Below are 19,499 nucleotides of genomic sequence, written 5' to 3' on the forward strand. Positions count from 1 at the left end.
AAAAGTCTCCTGGAATAGATGGCATTCCTGTGGAAGTTTGGAAGTTAGAAGTATGCGATACCGAACTTGAAGGTTTTGTTTAATAGTATTTTAAAAGAATGAGAAGCACCAACATCCTGGAAGAAAGCTGTGGTGGATGTAATACCTAAAGACAGTAAAGACCTATCACACTGAGTTTCATATAGGCCCATTTCAATTTTAAACCATGATTATAAAGTGTCTCTGTCTACAATAGTGAAAGCAATGGCAACGTTTTTGTCAAATTTGATAGATATGGATCAATGTGGTTTTATGGAGGGGATGCAAACATTTGACTATATTAATAGAACAATGATGATCCAGAGGGAAGCAGAATGTAAGAAAATATGACAGTTGCTGGTGAGGCTTGATGCAGAGAAGCAGTTAACAGAATAAGCTGGGATTTTATGAGTAGGGCAATGGAAGCATTTGCATTTTCTGATGCAATAATACAGTTAATTAGGAAGATATGTGAGGGATTGGAAGCAAAAATTAAAGTGGGTGGGTTTCTTTATGATAAGTTGTGTCTGAACAGTGGAACCAGGCAGGGGTGTCCGCTTTCTCCTTTGTTATTTGCGTTAGATTTAGAGCAATTGGCTAGGAAAATAAGGGACTCAGAAATTAAAGTATGGTAATGAAGAAAAGTTGGCTTTATTTGCAGACAATATTGTTTTGTACTTGACAGAACCAAAAAAGGACATCTCAAGTGTTGTCAAACATTCTGAAACAGTTTCAAGTTCTTTTTTCAAATTAATCAAAACAAAACAAAGTCTAAAGCTATAAACTATGTACCCACACATGAAATGGTTCAGCAATACCCATACCTCTAGGGACATAATATAAAAATGGTTGGGGTTTGGTATAATGGTTAAGGTGTTTACTTCATACACACAAGGTACAGGATTTACTTCTTACTTTGAGATGGGAAATTTGACTAGGCTTAAAATGGACTGCTAGGCTGATGGCCTAGTACTAACAAATAAACCTATAAAATGAGGTATTTAGGAGTATGGGTTAAAATGATTCTGTTAGAACACATAAGGAAGTGTGAAAAGAGACTAAATAAAAACTGAGAAACCTAAATCTTGTGTTTATGGCTATGGATCGGAAGATACAAGCAGTTAAAATGTTTTTAGCCCCTTCACTCTTATATACAGAGAAGGCATACTTTTATCAACCACAGGAGAAGTGGTGGACAGTAATTAATAGAGAGTTGAAGGATAATATCTGGGAGGGGAAGAGGGAAAGGGTCAAGTGGGATAAACTGATCCTTCCAATAGAAACAAGGTGGTTTAGGAATGCCTGATTTGAAGGAATATTTTATAGCTACCCAGTTAAGGCTCATATACATAAGACAAGCAGAAAGCTATAATTCAATGAGGAAAGGGATGATGATGAAGCAGGAGGGAAATTCAAGAAATAAGGAGAAAGTGGGATTTTGGATGCAGTTCCCTAAGGAGGAGAACAACAGACATATATAATATTATATACATAAAGTAGCAGAAAGTATTCTAAGAACAATAATAAAGAAATGAAATTCTGCCAATAGTGATGACTGCAATTTTATAGGTACAGAAAATAGACAAGAGGGGGCTGGACTTTACTGGAGAAAACTGGCAAAAGAACTAAGGTATTGGGAGCAAATAACTATCGTGGGAACGGTAGTAGAATGGGAAGAATACATTTGGCCTGCAGCCCTATCAGGGATTGATATCACAGTACAGGGAAACAGAAAGGGATTGGGGAATCATAAGTGGATGACCTGCTCTGGTAGAGTTTTTAACTGAATCTATAACAAATGCTGTTGTTAAGAAAAGGGTTAATTAGTAAGGAGGCATATAAAATATTGCATGGTAACTATAGGAATCAATCAGAAGAGGTTAGAAAAGATTGGGAAGAGAGACTCGATGAGCAATTCACAAGGAAACAATGGGAGGACATATCCCAAATATGCAACAAAGTCTTAAAGATTTAGGATTTTTGCTTGGAAGTCTTTGCATAGGTATTTTATACCCCAAGCAGACTACAAAGAAGTTTTCCTCAGGTAGGTGGCAAATGTTGGAGGTGTGATGGGAAGAAGGAGGTACCTGGGAGCATAGGTTTTGGGAGTGTAATAGGTTCATAGGTTGGTACTAGGCTATCAGCCCTAGGGCCTATACAAACCTAGCCATAACAATTCCCTGGATATTTCTTCCCACAGTATTTACTTCCCTGGACCCCTGTCTAGCAGGGCAACTGACATGATCCCCAGGGTAAATTTCCTATGTTCCATCCAATCGTCAAGGTTCCTTTTGAAGAGGGCCAAGGAGGCGCTCTGCTTGATATGTATGGGCAGTCTATTCCAGAGTATGGGGGTCAGGAACCTATCCCTCCAGCATGTTTTGTTCATTGTGATGACAAGGTTTAGATCCCTGGAGCGTGTGTCTCTGAGGGATTGGGATTTCTTTAAGTGGAGCATGTCCAACAGCTCAGGGTTTGACATGGCCTTGTATGTTTAGCAGAGATCATCTCTGAGTAAATGATATGCCACAGAGTATAGCTGGAGTTTTTTAGACGGTTAGCATAGGACATCTGCTTTATGCCTGTGATTCTTTTAGTGAGGTATTTCTGCGGCCTTTACAGCTGTTGCAGATGTCTTGTTAGGTACATACCAAACACGGCATTGTACTCTATAATGGGTCTAATGAGGAATGAGTACAGTGGAACAATGACCTCCTTTTTTCTGGATGAAAAGCCCTTAGTGATGAGGTGTGCCACATAGAAGGATTTCCTGACTATTGCGGTGATGTGGTTATTGTAGGTGAGACCACTGTCCACCTGTGTCCCTAAGTCTCTCATCACACTTTCAGTGTTTAGTGCACTGCCACCTATGTGGTAATTCATGGGTACATGGTTTTTCCCAAAGGGGATAACTACACATTTCTTGTCGATAAGCTTGAGCCCATGGCTCTGGCACCAAGCATCTGTTTCTGTAAGGCCCTTTTGTAGAATATCCACATCATTTGGGGATTCAATAATGGCTCCCAGTTTGCAGTCATAATGTGTTGGCAGATTTTAAAAATTCCCTACCGAGTACACTGTCTGAAATATTGGGTGAGCAAATGGGTGCAACTAAGGGATACAGAATCTGAATTGCCTAGATAAAGTAAAGTAATTACTAGAAAATGGAAATCAAAGTCTAAACCAAACATACTTGTTGTGCTGAATAGTGTAACAGAGACAAAAGAACTGGAAGTGGGATCTTTCGAAAAATGTAAAAACAAATTACATAGAAAACAATGGACATTGTGAGAATAATATGTGTAGAATAATGTTTTGGATTAGGAGTGAGGTTTTATTTTATATAGCTGTTTGCCTGTGTATTAAGTAATATTTCAATAAATATGCTAAAAAAAGACACATGGTTAGAATGAATGGATCTGGTGTGGCATTAGTATGATACGCAGGCTGTGGTTTGAGAGAGAACAGACGAAAAATGTGTTGTTATGTCTGTCTACAGTTCTGACAGATACCTCTGAAGAATAATAGCATTGGACAAAGGTTTCTTATACTGTTAACATTATTTGAACATTAAGGCCTACACACTGCATTACACTTGATCTAGACCTGACTGACTCTTAAGTTTATGACTGATGGTTTTCTGACAAGAACGTTAACTTATATTAAGCTGCACATGTTCCACACATGCATTTTACAAGTGTCTTTTTTAAAGGCATATAGAAATAAATGCTGCACTTCCCTTTCTAGAAAAAAGTGGATGTGGAAGCATTGTATTTAAGCTAAGTAAGTAATAACTCAAGATGAAAGGATAATGCCAGCCCAAAAGTTGGAGCAATGGCAAAATATATGTTGGTCCAATAAAATCTGTATTCACTGTCTTTGTGTTTTCTGATAGTGGACCAATACAGCATTTCTTATTTTTTCTTCCCCAAAAAGCATATCACCTGAACCCAACTAGTCTAAAGCACTACATGATATACCTCCTCCAGTTTCTCTAATTCCTCTTAAACATTGTTGATAAAGTCAGGAGTTTGTTTATATGGCAAAACACAGTGCATGTTTCATAACAGGTTAGCAAAATAACTGCTCCAGCTAGAAAATTAATAAAAGCAGACTGTGTTTTTAATGGACTAATAGTCATCAGAATTGTTTAGATATAATAAAAAAGGAACCTGAGTTCACATGCAGTGACTGCTACTTTAATCCTGTTTGTGAGGTATTTTTAGAAGTTGGCACAAATATTGTACAAGTATTTATTTTCTATTACTTACTGAATGGGTAACTGGGCTGCTCCATTTTTTTTTCTTTTTCAGTCACAATGCAGGGTAGAAGTGTAATGGTAATGCAATATATAAAATGAATGGTCAAGCTGTTTCATGATCAACACAAAAAACATTGACCATTCATTATATTGATAACATATCACAGCGACACACAGTACATTGAAAAAGGGAAGACATTTCCTTTTTCGATGTACTACCCATAATCCTTTCACATAGTAACCTGAAATTTGCCTGCATAATGATATTGTTTTGTCTCCCTTCTCCACCTTAGTAATACAAACTAACCCTAACTCTGCTTCTATCCCTAACATGCAGCTTACCTTAAAAAGCCCTTTTCATAACACTATAACTACACATTTCGGCTCAGGCACTCCCCATTCACTCACACACACACACACACACACACACACACACACACACACACACAAACACATACTACATCCAACCCCTAACACTCATACTCCCACAAACACTTAATCTATCCGCTTACCTAACCTTTACCCTACCCCTAAAACACTTACACTTACACACAAACTCCCTTCCCTACCACTTATCTTTGTCGACCAACCAGAACCCACTCAACTTAACATTAACATAAGTGGTCTTTTGCTAATTTCTTACAGCTGCTCACCATACCTCTCAAAGCAAGAAATCGGGACAAACACTAAATGATGAGGGGACAAAGGCCGAAAAATAGGAACAGTTTTTAAATACTGTTCTTATGAACTTAGAAATTTAATAAAATAACAGATTTTGCATCAGCATGAATTTTTTGAAGAGTATGAATTCTGAAACTCAAATGTCTGTCATTATGTTGTGTCTTCAGTCCTCAATGACATGTCAATGATTTGCCAGAAAAAAAATTATAAGGAAAAGACTAAAAATATGAGACAAAAAATCTGGACCTTCTGCGAAAATCTGGACAGCTGAGAGATATGCTGCTCACTTGCATCAAACATGTGTATTGTCCAAGTCAACTGTAACCATATGTGTGTGTGTGTGTGTGTGTGTGTGTGTGTGTGTGTGTGTGTGTGTGTGTGTGTGTGTGTGTGTGCGTATGTCTCTGTGTACATAACAGCTGATATGGTGAATGCAATGTATGCATGTATTTATATCTATCTATATACATATTCCTATCTGGAAAGGTTGACTAACTTCTATTTGCTTACTGCACTGAAGTAGACATTTGGAATTTGGTTCAAAAGATATCATATACAAATACTCTTTGTGAGTTCGACTGGGGCTTGTCTCTGAAATCTAGTTATATACTCACTCCAAGCAGCCTATCTGACAACTGTTATTTAATAGATATGTGGCTTATGGCTGGGCTGATCAGTAGGTAACTAGATAGGGAGATCTGTGCTTACAAAATGAAAATTCAGATGGCAGTATACAAGCTGTTAGCAGGACCATTTCTCAGGAATGTGGCTTCCAGGACAAAATATAAAAAGCACCCCATCCCTTCCAGACTGAACAATGTATAGTACCCACTGTGGGTGTCTGTCACCCATGCACCTGAAGTGACTGGCTTGTCTAGAAACAGTCCTGCCTAATATTAATTGGTAGAAACTGCTGAAGCTTTCCTTTCAGCATGTCTTTCTGTCCTATAAGGTCCCATTTTGTTCAACATGAAATCAGCCTTGTCTTATTTGGAGTTCACATCTATTTAACTGTGTGGAACTGAGTGGTGTGCCTTCCCAAAAGCAAGACAAGTCAGAATTTTGCATAGAGTCGAAGATAAGCACATCTACACAAACTTACAGTAAATTGAACACTTCTCCTACATTTAATAAGGCTATCACCCCTTAAAAAACATTGTAGAACAAGTGTTAAACCAATTTAGCTTCTTTTCACGTCCCATTACAAATTTAAAATCGTTGCTGAAGATAAGACATGACAGCAATAAAATAACTGAATTTTTGTGTTTGTATGTACGTGTGTGTGTGTGTGTGTGTGTGTGTGTGTATATGTGTTTTTATGTTTTATTTATTTATTTATCTAGCTGTATAACCAGCACTATTTCCTGAACATGAAATCACACACAAAAAAATGCTTTAAGGATTTTAAAGAAATGCTGCCAATGATTGGCTGATTTTAGTCACACAATGACTATTTAGGCTCTGCCTATCATTTTGCATGCATAACCTGAGGAAATATTGTATTAACATGAAAATTTGAGGATTCTAACTTTTGCTTAAATAAAATTTATTCACAGTCCTTTCAGATTACTTGTATGGTTCTTGATCAGGATTTTTGCTAATTTTTACTCATGAAATAAAGTCAGAAATGAAAACAATAGAACCTTGAGAAAAAGGGTTTTTCACGGAGATAATTTCTGCCATATTTATTTAAAAGTATGCCTTACTAAGCAGCACAGTGGCACAATATCTAGTGTTCCTGTCTCGCCTCTTAGATGAGTGTCTCCTATGTGAAGTCGTGAAGTCTGCACATTCTGCTTGTGTTCAAGTGGATTCCTCCTGGGTGTGGCAGTCTTTCCACATCCCAGAAGCATACTGTCAGTCAAATCATGACAATTTGACAAGTTGGCAATCCTCTGAATTCTCCACAGGTATGAGTGCAATTGATGAATGTGTGTGTGTGTGTGTGTGTGTGTGTGTGTGTGTGTGTGTGTGTGTGTGTGTGTGTGTGTGTGTGTGTGTGTGTGTGTGTGTGTGTTTGTGTGTACATCATTCAGTGGGCTATTAGTTTGTATGCCTTGCATCCAGTAAGTGCTAGGATAGGCTCTGTATTTCTGAATCTGATTAAGTGGGTAATCGGAAAATGAATGAATGGATGTATGAAGAATGAATGAAAGAACTTATCTTTATCTGTGTGTTTGTGTTTGCCTTTGTGTATGTGTGTGCTTGTGTGTATGTGTTTTGATACGTGCAGGTAGGATTCCACTATTTCTCCTTGTCATATCCAAATTAATATCACAAACAGTTGCCAAAAAATCTCTGATTAATGACAACTCAAGCACACACATTTACATGACATGTACTCAGACTCCTTGTGTTATGAGTAAAGGACACAAACTTAAAAGCATTTTTTTATGATGCCAGCCCCTCTGTATCTCTCATATGGGAGATTTGCCTTCAATGCCTCTTTTATTTTATTGTTCACATTCAAATTTCACTGTACCTTTAATAAAAGGCAATACTGACAGCTAGTTCAAATGACATCTTACTCATTGTTCAGGAAGTTACAGGTGGGGACCACCCACTAACCACTAGTATATTAGCTCCACTTTCTTCCTCTTATGTATAACAAACAGCAACAGCACATGAGTAACTACCAACATAAGCGGTTATGCTCAAGCAACTGTGACTCAAGCTTCGATGACCTAAGCAAGTGACTGTAAGCCATGCAAGAATACATGTGTGTGTGTGTGTGTGTGTGTGTGTGTGTGTGTGTGTGTGTGTGTGTGTGTGTGTGTGTGTGTGTGTGTCTGAGTGCATGGGTGAGCAAGTGTGTGTATGCACGTGTGTATGCATCTGTGTGGGTGAGCAAGAGTGTGTGTGTGTGTGTGTGTGTGTGTGTGTGTGTGTGTGTGTGTGTGTGTGTGTGTGTGTGTGTGTGTGTGTGTATGTGTGTGTGTGTGTGTGTGTGTGTGCCTAGTATCTTTAGCATTTATCCAGTACATTTTTATTAATTTTGTGAAAAAACAGTGCTGCACCTGAGTTATTTGTACAATTCTAGTGTGCATGGCCCAGCCAAAAGAAAAAAAAATAGGGTGCATGTCATATTTTTGGAAACTGGATTTGTGAAGATTTAATTGTAGTGAGCTATCTATAAACCAAAACTTATATATCTGCCATGATGACAGATCTGTTGTAGCAGGTTCTTCCTTAGTAACAGCAGAACCAAGGCCAGAAGGTCTTTGGATCACCCAGCAAAACTGCCACAGTCCCCATATCTCACAAAAGAACCTTGTAGCCTTGTCTCTCCAGATCTATGGTCAGCTATATGAAACATGAGCATGTAGAAAATTATGGCTCAAGCCTACTAAGCCAATGGAAGAGAAGGGTGGGAGGGAGGTTACACAACTAGATAGTTATAGTAAGTACATAACTTTCACATCTGATGAGAGGAGGTCCATCTTCAGTCCCAAGCAAATCACCATGGGTGGTCTTCCTTATACAGTCCTTGCCAGTGTCACTCCAAATAAAGACCAGGACCTGGATATCTCTCTAACCTTATAGTGCCTTGTGAAGGCATTGAGAGAAGATCGTGTAGCTGCTGCACAAATATAACCTAGAGCTGCTTTCAGAAACAAATGTCTGTAAGCGTTTATATCAGTTCCATGAAATAAACTTTTGTTGAAACTGATACCAGCAGAAAATGATAACATGATCAATTTAATGAGTAAAAAACAGTGTTTGTGCCGTCAGAAGGCCATCTGACTAAAGTGACTTTTGAAACTTCCAGACCCATTTATTTGGGGAAAGATCAGCAAAACATTGGGAGTCTTTGTGCACATACTTTTCCTTCTCTATGCAGAAATTCAACTGAGGGTACACATCCATGCAGGGGAGAAGATGCTGCCCTTACCCGGTATATTGTAGTACTGTAAAAAACACAGGAAGAGGACTGTATCTTGATTCGGTAACAACTTTTGAGATGGGGAGTTAGTGCAGAGAGTGACTATGTCTCTATTCTCTTTGGAAAACAACTAGAGACATTTAATTGCCAAGACCTCTAGTTTAGGAATTTTGCTGGCAGAAGTGACAGCTACCAGGTAAAAAAAACTGTCTTTCAAGAATGGAATTTTAAAACTGCAGAAGCTGCAGTTTCAAAAGGAGGTAAAGTCAGATTTTCTAACACAAAACATAAATGTCGAGGCAGAACCTGGTATCTTAGGGGTGATCTCTGCAAATGTGTGCTGCTTAGAAAAGCTCTGCAGACTTCTGATGAGGCTAATAATGGGGAGTTAAGGTCCTCAAGAAAATATGATATCACAACTAAGTGCACTTTGACAAAAGAATAACTAAGCACAAAGTCAAGCATCTGTGCAAGTCATTTAGGAATGAACAGAATTGGAGTACAAGGCATCCATACCTTTGGCAGTAATACAAATGGAAAGGCAGGTCCACTTGTCATTGTTAGTTTCTGTGTTTGGCTTCTATGAAAAAGACATAATTTGAACAGCTCTAGAAGAGAAAGGTGGCTTTATGGCCACTATCAAAATGTCAGCAGCCAGGTTAACAGCTGAAGAGAATGAATGACAGGGGTGAAGCTGCCTGACTCATGAGTCTGGAGCATCATAAATAAGCACAATGGTAAGGGGGTCTCCAGAAGGTAAGGCAGGTGGAAGGGGAACTATACTTGCTGTCTGAATTTCCGATTGAGCATCAACAATAGAACAAATGGGGGGAGTAAGAGGAGTCAAATGGAACATTTTGGAACCAGATCATCCTTGGGTCAGTCTCCCAGTGGAGGGATGTGGGGGAGGACGTTGCAACATATTGAGTTAGTTAGGGTAGCAAATAGGTAAGCATAAGATCTACGCCATCCTTGAACAAGTTCTGAGCCACTGAAGAGCTGAGGGATAACTTGTAGGGCATCAGCAGCCAATGGTTGAGGTTGTCTACTTGTGAGCAGACCAACACAGGAATGAGGTTAGCTGACAGAAAATAACATAGTCCATTCCCTTACGCTCGTGACTTCTTCAGATAAAAGATAGGAACAGGATCCACCTTGCTTTTTGATGTACCAAAATACTGCATCTGTCGGAGTAAATAGCAATCAGATCCTGAGATAAGGACTCTTGAAAGGCCTAAAAGATTTCCCTCATTTCCAGTATACTGGTGTATAGTGTTGCCTGAGAAGAAATACAGACACCTTGATCAGTTTGCTCATTGTAATGTCTTCCCAGCCAAAGGCTGAGTCTTTCAGGGGAACTGTTATTGATAGAGTGGACAGTTGAAAGGGGTTGTCATTGATTAAGTTGGCAAGGTACATCCACCATCATAGATGTGCCTTGCAAACTTTGGAAATCGTCACAAGATAGGGCACTGGGTCTTAAGTCCATTACACTTCATAGGTTCATAGGTTCATACTAAGCTATCTGCCCTAGGACATTTATAAGCCTAGCCAGAGTGTGTTTGGCTTTTGCCACCCCTTGGAATGAGTATACTGTGCCCATTTTAAGGTTTAGTTTACTGTACCTCTGTCTAGCAGTGACACAGAAGTGACCCCCGGGGTAAACCTACGATCTAGCATCCACTCGTCAAGATTTCTCTTGAAGAGAGTCAGTGAGGGGCTCTGCCTGACATGGACTGGGATTTTATTCCAGAGTGAAGGGAGCCTCTGGGTTATGAATCTGTCCCTCCAACATGTCCTATTTATTTCTGTGCTGAGGTTCAAATCTCTCGCTCGCGTAGCTCTGGAGGATTTGGATTTTCTGAGGTGGAACATGTCCATTAATTCCAGGTTGGACATGGCCTTGTACGTCAGGCATAGATCGCCTCTGAGTAGGCGGTATGCTACTGAGTAGAGCTGGAGTTTCTTTAGCCGGGCAGCATATGGCATATGTTTGAGTCCCTTGATCCTCTTGGTGAGGTACTTTTGGGGTCTTTCCAATTGCTGCAGGTGTCGGGTAAGGTACATCCCAAATGGGGCATTGTACTCAATTATGGGCCTGATGAGGGAAGAGTAAAGGGACACAATGACCTCTCCCGATCTAGATGTGAATCCCTTCATGATAAGGTGGGCAATATAGAAGGTCTTTCTAACCACTTTGGCAATGTGAGTGTCAAACGAGAGGTTACTGTCAACTTGGGTCCCTAGGTCCCTAATTACTTCTTCCGTACTTAATGGATTTCCACCTATGTGGTAATTTGTGGGCACTTTGTTTTTCCCAAAGGGTATGACTATACACTTTTTGGCATTTAGTTTACGGCCATGGCTCTGGCACCAGTTTTCCATTTCTATGAGACCTTTTTGAAGGATGCTTGTGTCCGCTGGAGAATCAATTATGGCGCCCAGTTTGCAGTCATCTGCGAACTTGGTCAGCCACAATCCTCCCATGTTAGCTTGTACCTCAGAAAAATAAATACTGAACAAGAGAGGTCCCAGGACTGAGCCCTGTGGGACGCCACTTGTGACTGGTTTAGAGTCTGACATGGCTCCAGCAGTTCTGACATTGTGGGTTCTGTCCTTGAGCCAGTTTGCAACCCATCTTATGACATAGGGGTTTATATTTAAGCTGGAGAGCTTGTCTATGATGCCCGAGTGGGGTATTGCGTCGAAGGCTTTTGCAAGGTCAAGGTAGGCTGTGTGAACTACCTTACCCTCGTCCATGGTCTTGGTGACTGTTTCAAAGAAGTCGACCAGGTTCAAGAGGCAGGATCTGCCCTTAACAAAGCCGAATTGGGTAGGATCCAGTGTCTGTACATCCCCAATGTCTTTGTTAATGAGTTCCATAATGATCCTCTCCATAGCTTTGCAGACCAGGCTCGTCAAGCTTATGGGGCGGTAGTTTCCAGGGTCTGTAGAAGCACCTCCTTTGTGGAGAGGGACCACTGTAGCTGTACGCCATTCTTTGGGTACATATCCTGTAGTAAGGCTGAGATTAAACAGCTGCCTTATGTGTGGGTTTAGCTCTTCTTGGAGTTCATGTAGCACGCAACCCGGGACACGGTCTGGTCCCATTGATGCTGTGTTTTTAGCTTTGGAGAGGGCGGCTCTCACCTGGGCATCTGAGATGTCAGGGAGGCAACACTCTGCTGGGATAGATATTTGTCCCTTTGGAGGGGGGGGGGGGAGAAAAATTTGCACTGAACCTGTCTGCTAGTATGTTGGCAATGTCTGTGGGTTCAGTGTATTTTTTGTCATTTTGGACTAACTCTGAGCATATCTGGGAGTTTCCACTCAGGTTTCTAACATAACTAAAGAAAGCCTTGTAATTATCTTTAGTGTCTTGTGCAATTTTTCTCTCAAAGTTGGCCTTGGATGATTTTATGAGTGATCGTAGTTTTTTGCTAGTACTGATCAGAGATGCCTTCCCTTTTATGGATTTTGCTCTATCATGTAGTAGCTTCCTCCTTCTGTTGTATAGCTTATTAATGGCTGGGGTCCACCAGACAGGACGCCTGCCTTTGGGGGAATGGGTCTTGGTTTTATTTGGGATTGCATGATCCATGCATTCCTGTAGGTGTCCATAGAATGCATTTATAAAGGATTCAGCAGAGTGGACTGTGGTTTCCACTGGCCCGGGGGCCTTGAAGGATTCCACTTCGGTCTTAAGAAGTGTGAAGTCAGCTTTTGAGAAGTTTTTCACTGTGGTCTTCTGTGCTGGGGGTGGGGGCGGGATGTGGATTTCCAGGGAGATTAATTTATGGTCCGATCTTACCAACGAGGGGTATACTTCCAGTATGGAGCATTGTGCCCCATGTTTGTGATGCTCAGGTCTAATATGTTTTCCCCTCTTGTGGGAGAGGTGACTAGTTGTTCCATAGCATTTCAGTTTATGAATTTTAGGAACCTCTGGGCTAGGGTATTGGGGCTTGAGTAATGCTCCCAGTCTACATTTGGGTAGTTGAAGTCTCCCAATATGATGGTGTTTGGAGAGACCTTCATATTCTCCAGTGTCTTTAGGAAAGCTGAGTGGGGTACCTGAGTTTGAGAGGGTGGTCTGTAGCATGCTACAAACTGGAGGGAGGTTTTGCCCACTGTTAGTTGCACATGGATGGTGTCCGATGCTTCGTGCATTGCCACTAACCTGGAGGTGTGGGTATCCTTGATGAATATGGATACTCCCCCTCCTTTTGTGATTTGGTCCAAGTTCTGGGGCTGAAAAGCATGATATGAGGTATAACCTGGTAGTGCTGGGGTGCTCTCTGGAGCCTTGAACCAGGTTTCTGTCACTGCACAGACATCGATGTTCTCCATACTGAGGAGGGCTTCGAGAGCGTGCATCTTGAGGTTTAGACTTCTGGCGTTGAGCAGCATTACCCTTAGTTTCTTTTTACTTGTGTTTTTTAGGGAGGTGGGTTTGTCTTTTGAGCCTTGCCTAAAAAAGGCACTATGGGGGTGGCAAGAGCCTTTGCCAATATCCGAAAGCCCAGGGGTGACAGGTGCAAGCCGTCCCTTGCGAAGCAGCGTGGCTTGTCGAGCATGTCATCCCAAGCAGACAGACATTGGATCCCCTTAGAATGACACCAATACTTAAGCCAATTGTTAAAATTGATCATTTTGTCTTTGTACTGTGACATCATTCTTGGTGAGGGTAAGATGCTGCTCAAGGTCAGGGTCATACCGGCCTGGGCTACATAATCAGAGAGCTCCTCTATGTCTCTTTTCATGTAGTCCAGGGAGGTATGTCTCAAGTCATTCACACCAGCATGGACAATGACTGAGTCATATTTGTACCTGCTTTGGAGTGACCTGAGTGCTTGTGTTATGTGGCGGATTCTAGCACTCGACAGGCAGCTTACTGTGACCTTTTCCTTGTTCAGCCTGGTGAGCGGGACGTCAGTGTGTCTGACTATAGAGTCACCTATTACAAGTGTGTCAGGTATGTTGTTTAGCCTTAAGGGCTGTGACTGTTTGGCACACTGACTTTGTGAATTATGTGTTGCATGTGTTTTGTTTTGAGGTAGTGGTTGCTTGGATGTCTGCTTTGGAGGTCTCTGTTGCTTTGGTAGATTTTTATTTTGAGCCTCAGAGTATGTTTTTGTGTGTTCATGTGTTTGGTTTGCAGTTGTGGTAGGTCTATGTGAGACTGGATTTGTGGTGTGTGTGGTTTCCTTCTTCTCCTAACTGGTTGGGCCAGTACTGAGTCGAGAGAGCTCAGCCTCCAGTTTGGCTATATGGTTGCATCTCTCACATATATTTGTATTTGTTGGGAGGAGGAGAGGGTTGTCTTTGTACATGAGGCAGTTGTAACATTGCTTCAAGATTTCCAGATTCACCAGCTGAATTGGAGAGGAAGCCAGCAACTGTCCCTTCGACATGCTAGAATAGTATAAGGAACTGCTATGAAACTGAATCAGAAAGGACCTATAGGGGATAGGGTACTCAAGGGGATTTTAGGAGGATGTCGTGCTTTTTTAGTTAAAAAGTGCTTACCTTATACAAAATGCCTATAGGAGCAAGTGTGGGGTTTTTAGATTGAGAATAGAATGCTTAGCTTGACAGTTAGAGCAGTTCTAAGGGAAAAAATGAAGAGCAGACTTTCTGGAGCCGGGAATAGTTTAAACCTGATTAAGCGGCACTGCCCGATGCTGCACTATGCGCAAATTCGCGCAAAAGCGCGCTAAAGCAGGCTTTATAGCAGGGGGTTAGAAAGAGCTAGGAAATGGCCCAAAACGGCCAATAAGCTACAAGTTACTGGGCTGGAACCACTCCTTTAAGGACAGATAGGCTGCTCAGAGCTCCCCACTCCCACTGGTGAACAAAGAAGCTTCCTCCTATCCAAACAAGGATATGGGCAACACAGGAACTATGACACAGCCCAGAGATCAGCAATACCTGAAGACTGGACTATTCTAGTTCAGCAAAGGTGGGAAACAAGGATATTTTTTTGTTTTTTTGTTTTTTTTTTCACAAAGTAGCAGAAAATAGATACAGAACAACAGTAAATGCTTTAAATCGGCTAGCGTACTTGAGTGTGTAGCCTACCAGTTAAATTAAGCAAAAACAAACTTTAAAGTGCAAAAAAGGTCCGGAAAACAAACAATAATGCACTAAATCAACTTTGCAGAGCTTATTTAGTTATAGAAACTCGCTTTTCGGCGAGAAAAAGCAGTCGGAAATAAGTAGCCAAAAAATACTTATAAATCAATGGAAAGTCACTCTTCCACTCGCTGCTGCTTGTAGAACTCTGCAGGACACCACGAGGAACTGTGCTGAATCGAATACGATAGATTAGTACTAAGCTAACTGCCCTTGCGAGTCATTTTAAGCTTAGCCAATTATCCCTTGTGGGACTCAAACCCAGCACCTTGTGTTTGTAAGGCAAACACCTTAACCATTAGGCCACCCTCCCAACCCTTGTAACTCCCAACCTTGTAACAGCCATTGTCATACTCACATATGGTATTCATCAAGGGACAAAATTGTTACTGCAGCTTTCATATGATTCAGCACCTTAAAGTGGAGAGGGGAAGAATCCCGAGAATCTAGACAACAGGAATTCTGGCTTTAAGGAAGAAAAATTTATCCACTGGGAGACATGCTCTGAAAGTTATAGAATCCAAGATATATCTGATGAATGTTGACATCATGGGGGAGGAATCAGCTTGAGTTTTGCAAGGTTCACTGCAATTCTCAGAGTGAACTGGTGACATGTCAGGAACAGTCATTTAAATAATGAAAGTCTTTGGCCTCTTGCAGCCTCTGATGGGTTGTTACAATGGACATGCATTTGGTAAAAAACCTGGTTACTGAGTTGAGGCCAAATGAAAGAGTCCTGAATTGAAAATGGTTATGTCATTCCCAGAAGTTAAAAAGTCTTCTGGACACATTGGTGATTTTGACATAGAGGTAGGCATTTGGACGTTCAAAATATATGCCCAAACCCCTTAAGACAGAAAAGGATTGATTCACCAAAAAGGTTTCTGTGGTGATGTTTGTTCAGGCCATTTAGATCTATTATTGGCTACAGATACTCAGTCTTTGTTCATTCCAAAATCTTGACCTTTATTAATCTGGTAGAACCACTTGGATAGTTCTTTCTGGCAAATGCAAAGGGCATTAAGTTTTCTTTAATGTGGCTGGACATCAGACAAGGGAACTGCTTGTGGTGTTGCCATGTCTGAGAGAATCTTGTAACACGTGAATATCACTGTCAGTACCTACCAGTGTGCAGTGAGAGATTCTCGTGGAGGCAAGAGAAGGGACACATGACTCCCTGACTGCCACTCTACAGGCACAGTCAGGCAAGGATACATGGCTGATGCTGAGTACCCATAGGCAGGTAGCAGCTGCCTGAAGTTTATTTAGGATCTCTTCCTTTGGGAGCTCCTCTGAGAGATAGGATTTTATCCAGATTATCCAGACTGAAAACGTTAAAAGCTAATTTCTTAACTGTCACTTGCTTTGTGCTTGGCTTTATCACAGTAACGGGAGAAAGACAGAAGGGACAGGCCTAGACTTATGGTGTTTGAAGTACCTTAACTTTTATAATTGTATGAGTGTCTTCTTAAATTGAAGTCTTAAATACTGAGAAAGTGGAGGGTCACCCCTCTTCCTGGCTTGAGAGAACTTTCTTAAAGAAATAAAGTTTGAGTTGTTCACTGTTTTTTTTTTTTTTTTGTTAAGGTAGAAGTGGTAAAATGATGACAAATATGACACTTTTTGGTGGTTCCTCACCCCCCCCCCCAAAAAAAAAACTACAACACTTGTGTTATTTCTGAGGAAGATTTTTCCCCCACATGAACACTTTTAGAAAGAGCAAGCCATCTTGACTGAGAAGTGCAAATACTTACAACATAATAAGAAAAAGGGCTAGGTAAAACCTGGTGGAGAAAAAATATTTAACTATTTGGAAAGTTATCAAGTGAAAAAAACATCAGACACTGGGCTAAAACTAGATGGGAAAATAGGGAGGGTAGTGGAAATTTTAAGAAAATTTAGGGAAACAGGATATAATGTGTAATCAGTAGAGTAATAACAATGACTGAGAAGAAAATCAACTATCCATCAGAGCTCTGTTAAAATAAATTTAATTAGAATACTCAAAGGCAGCATGGGGCTGTCCAAACTGAAACTTGACAATGCAAATATGGAAAGGTTTGGCATTGCAGGCTATTATGAGATATGAGATAGGCAGCTTGGTAAAGCATTACCTTCTAAATGGTCTTAGTGTCTGCTGATCCATCTGATCGATACTGTGGGCTCATATTTTGCAGACAATCAGTGTGAGCATTCCTGGATGTTGTTTCTGTATGTGGCACTCCCCAAGATTTCAGAAGGAAATGATATTTCATCACAAAAGCAACCATCTGCTACAAGGACAGTAGTAGTGCTGCTAGAATGGAAGTAGATTAGTGTGACAGGTGAATCTAGCTAAAAAAGGCCAACGATGTGTCAGTGAGAATGTTTCACTCTTATAGAAAAGCCAGATCACACTTTCTGTGTCATACTGCCTTTATGTTTGCACACTATGCACTGGCCCACTATTGCAGTTCTCACCTGCAGTGCTGATGACCAATCTTCATTTACTAGACTGGGTGCTAGACAGTTGGAGGGGGGGGGGGCTGACTTGTATTCTGCCAGCACTCCTCTCAGGGCAAAGATATGTTGGTATGTTGGGGATGTTCCTAACTACAACCCCTGCATGAATCTGGGGCTTCTAGCCCTGGCAGAATAACAGTATGTAGAAAAGCAGAAATATTGCTCTGAGATGAGCCTGGGAACATGGAAATGTACATACATGAAATGCACTACCATCAGGTTAATGACATACCAGGATGCCCTTATCTGTCTTCTCTACAATGGTTACAAGATAATCAAAGGGCATTTGGATACAAGGGATGGTAAGGGGGGACACCACAAGTAGGAATGAAAAATACTTGCACATAGTGCCCCAGGAGGTACTTCTGTGGGGTCATTAAAATCCCTTGATAAGGGCTCTTTGAAAGAGACAGTGATGGTCTTGTCCTGCACATAACCCATCCCTGCTTATCTGGCTTTTTAGTAATGCTAAAGGTTCTATTAGATCTTATTTTTCCTCTTACTTGGATTGCAGTGGAAGCTAAAGTTACAGTGGAAACTGGGATATCTTCTAGGAAGCATGTGAATTTGCAAATTAATTAGTAGCTGAAACTGATGCCATAAGTTGAAAATCAGAGGCAAAATAAACAGAAGTAAATGCAAAATATCAAAGGTGGAAAGCTTTCACCCCACTTCCAGTGCCAGCTGTTGTCCTTACCATGATGTTAGTAGCAATGACATCTGGATCACCACAAATCGATTCCACAAAAAACACCTGCCAAATCAAATCAATAAAGGAATGTTAGAACTGATTTCCACAAAATACCACAGTACTGACTACTGTTACTAGAGTATATTCTAAAACGTATTACAAATGGAACAAATTTCATTTCTCTTATAACATTTGTTTTATGAGCCATTTGCACATGCATGCTATTCAGCAACAGTCTATCACCTGCAGCTACCTAATGATGCTTTTTTCTCATACTGCCCATACCCGAGAGACATGCCCAAGTAGTGTAACCATGGCCTGAAGTGGAGAGCAGGTACTGCAACAGCCTAAGTCACATACAGATTGACAGCACATACCTGTACACATTCAGTAACTGGAGGCAGACAAAACTCACAGCAGTAATGGAAGATACAGTTAAAGACAGATAGCATCTTCTAGTGGCAGGTATAAATCCATCCATCCATCCATCTATGCACAACCCCTTTTTCCCTATTTTTATACATGGGGTTGGGGTGTCACATCAACAGTGATGCTCATCCAGAGCCTATATTCACACTGACAGCAGGCTAGCCCAAACCATGATTGTTCCTCCATACAACACACATGCGCACACACCTATGGCCAATTTAGTGTGTCCAATCCACTTACTGCATGTCTTTGGAATGGGGAGGAGAGTGCTGCACCCATAGAAAAGCCATCTGAACTCAGGAAGAGCATGCAGACTCCACACAAAAGGCACCCTAGCTGTGAATAGAAAAGTAAAACCTCTTGCTGTACGGCAACAATCCTACCTGCTAAACAAAATTTATACTAGTAACACAAGACATAGTCAGAGACAGATCATATCTTTTTCTATAATATATGATGTAGCCACAGACAGACATCACATGCCTCAGTAACACATGCTTTGTCTAGAAATAGACATCTAATACCACAATAACACAAATTATAATCATACACAGGCAGTACAAAGTTTAGTCATGAAGACCATGGCCAAAGATGAATAGAACTTATACTACTGATATAAGCTTTAGCCTGAGACAGGCAGTATATACCCCAGTAACACAACTGTGTCAAGAGATAGATACTATGAACATCAAAAGCACAAGCCATGACCAGAGATAGGCAACAGATACCTATTATATTGATTTTTGTACATTGTACATTATTTCTTGTTTTGTTCTACAGGTCTTAGCATATCACTGTATCTTACTTTTATGCTGCTTAATTTTTCATTTTTTTATAACTAGGTTGTGACTGAAAGGGGACAAAGTGGTCCAGTTTACCCACTGAATAAGTAAATAAAC

At 40.8% G+C, this 19,499-nt stretch overlaps 1 protein-coding gene across 2 annotated transcripts in view; it reads right to left on the reverse strand.

Moving 5' to 3' along the window:
* Positions 1–19,499, reverse strand: part of PFKFB1 (6-phosphofructo-2-kinase/fructose-2,6-biphosphatase 1) — a 507,147-nt gene that overhangs the window by 255,728 nt on the left and 231,920 nt on the right. For both annotated transcript variants that reach the window (XM_044089060.1, XM_044089061.1), the window contains exon 6: positions 18,178–18,234. In XM_044089060.1, the coding sequence (XP_043944995.1) occupies positions 18,178–18,234 (57 nt within the window). The remainder of the gene's footprint in view (positions 1–18,177; positions 18,235–19,499) is intronic.

The sequence above is a fragment of the Protopterus annectens genome, chromosome 12.part0 (assembly GCF_019279795.1).
Source record: "Protopterus annectens isolate FY-2018-M chromosome 12.part0, PAN1.0, whole genome shotgun sequence".
Taxonomy (NCBI): Eukaryota; Metazoa; Chordata; order Ceratodontiformes; family Protopteridae; genus Protopterus; species Protopterus annectens.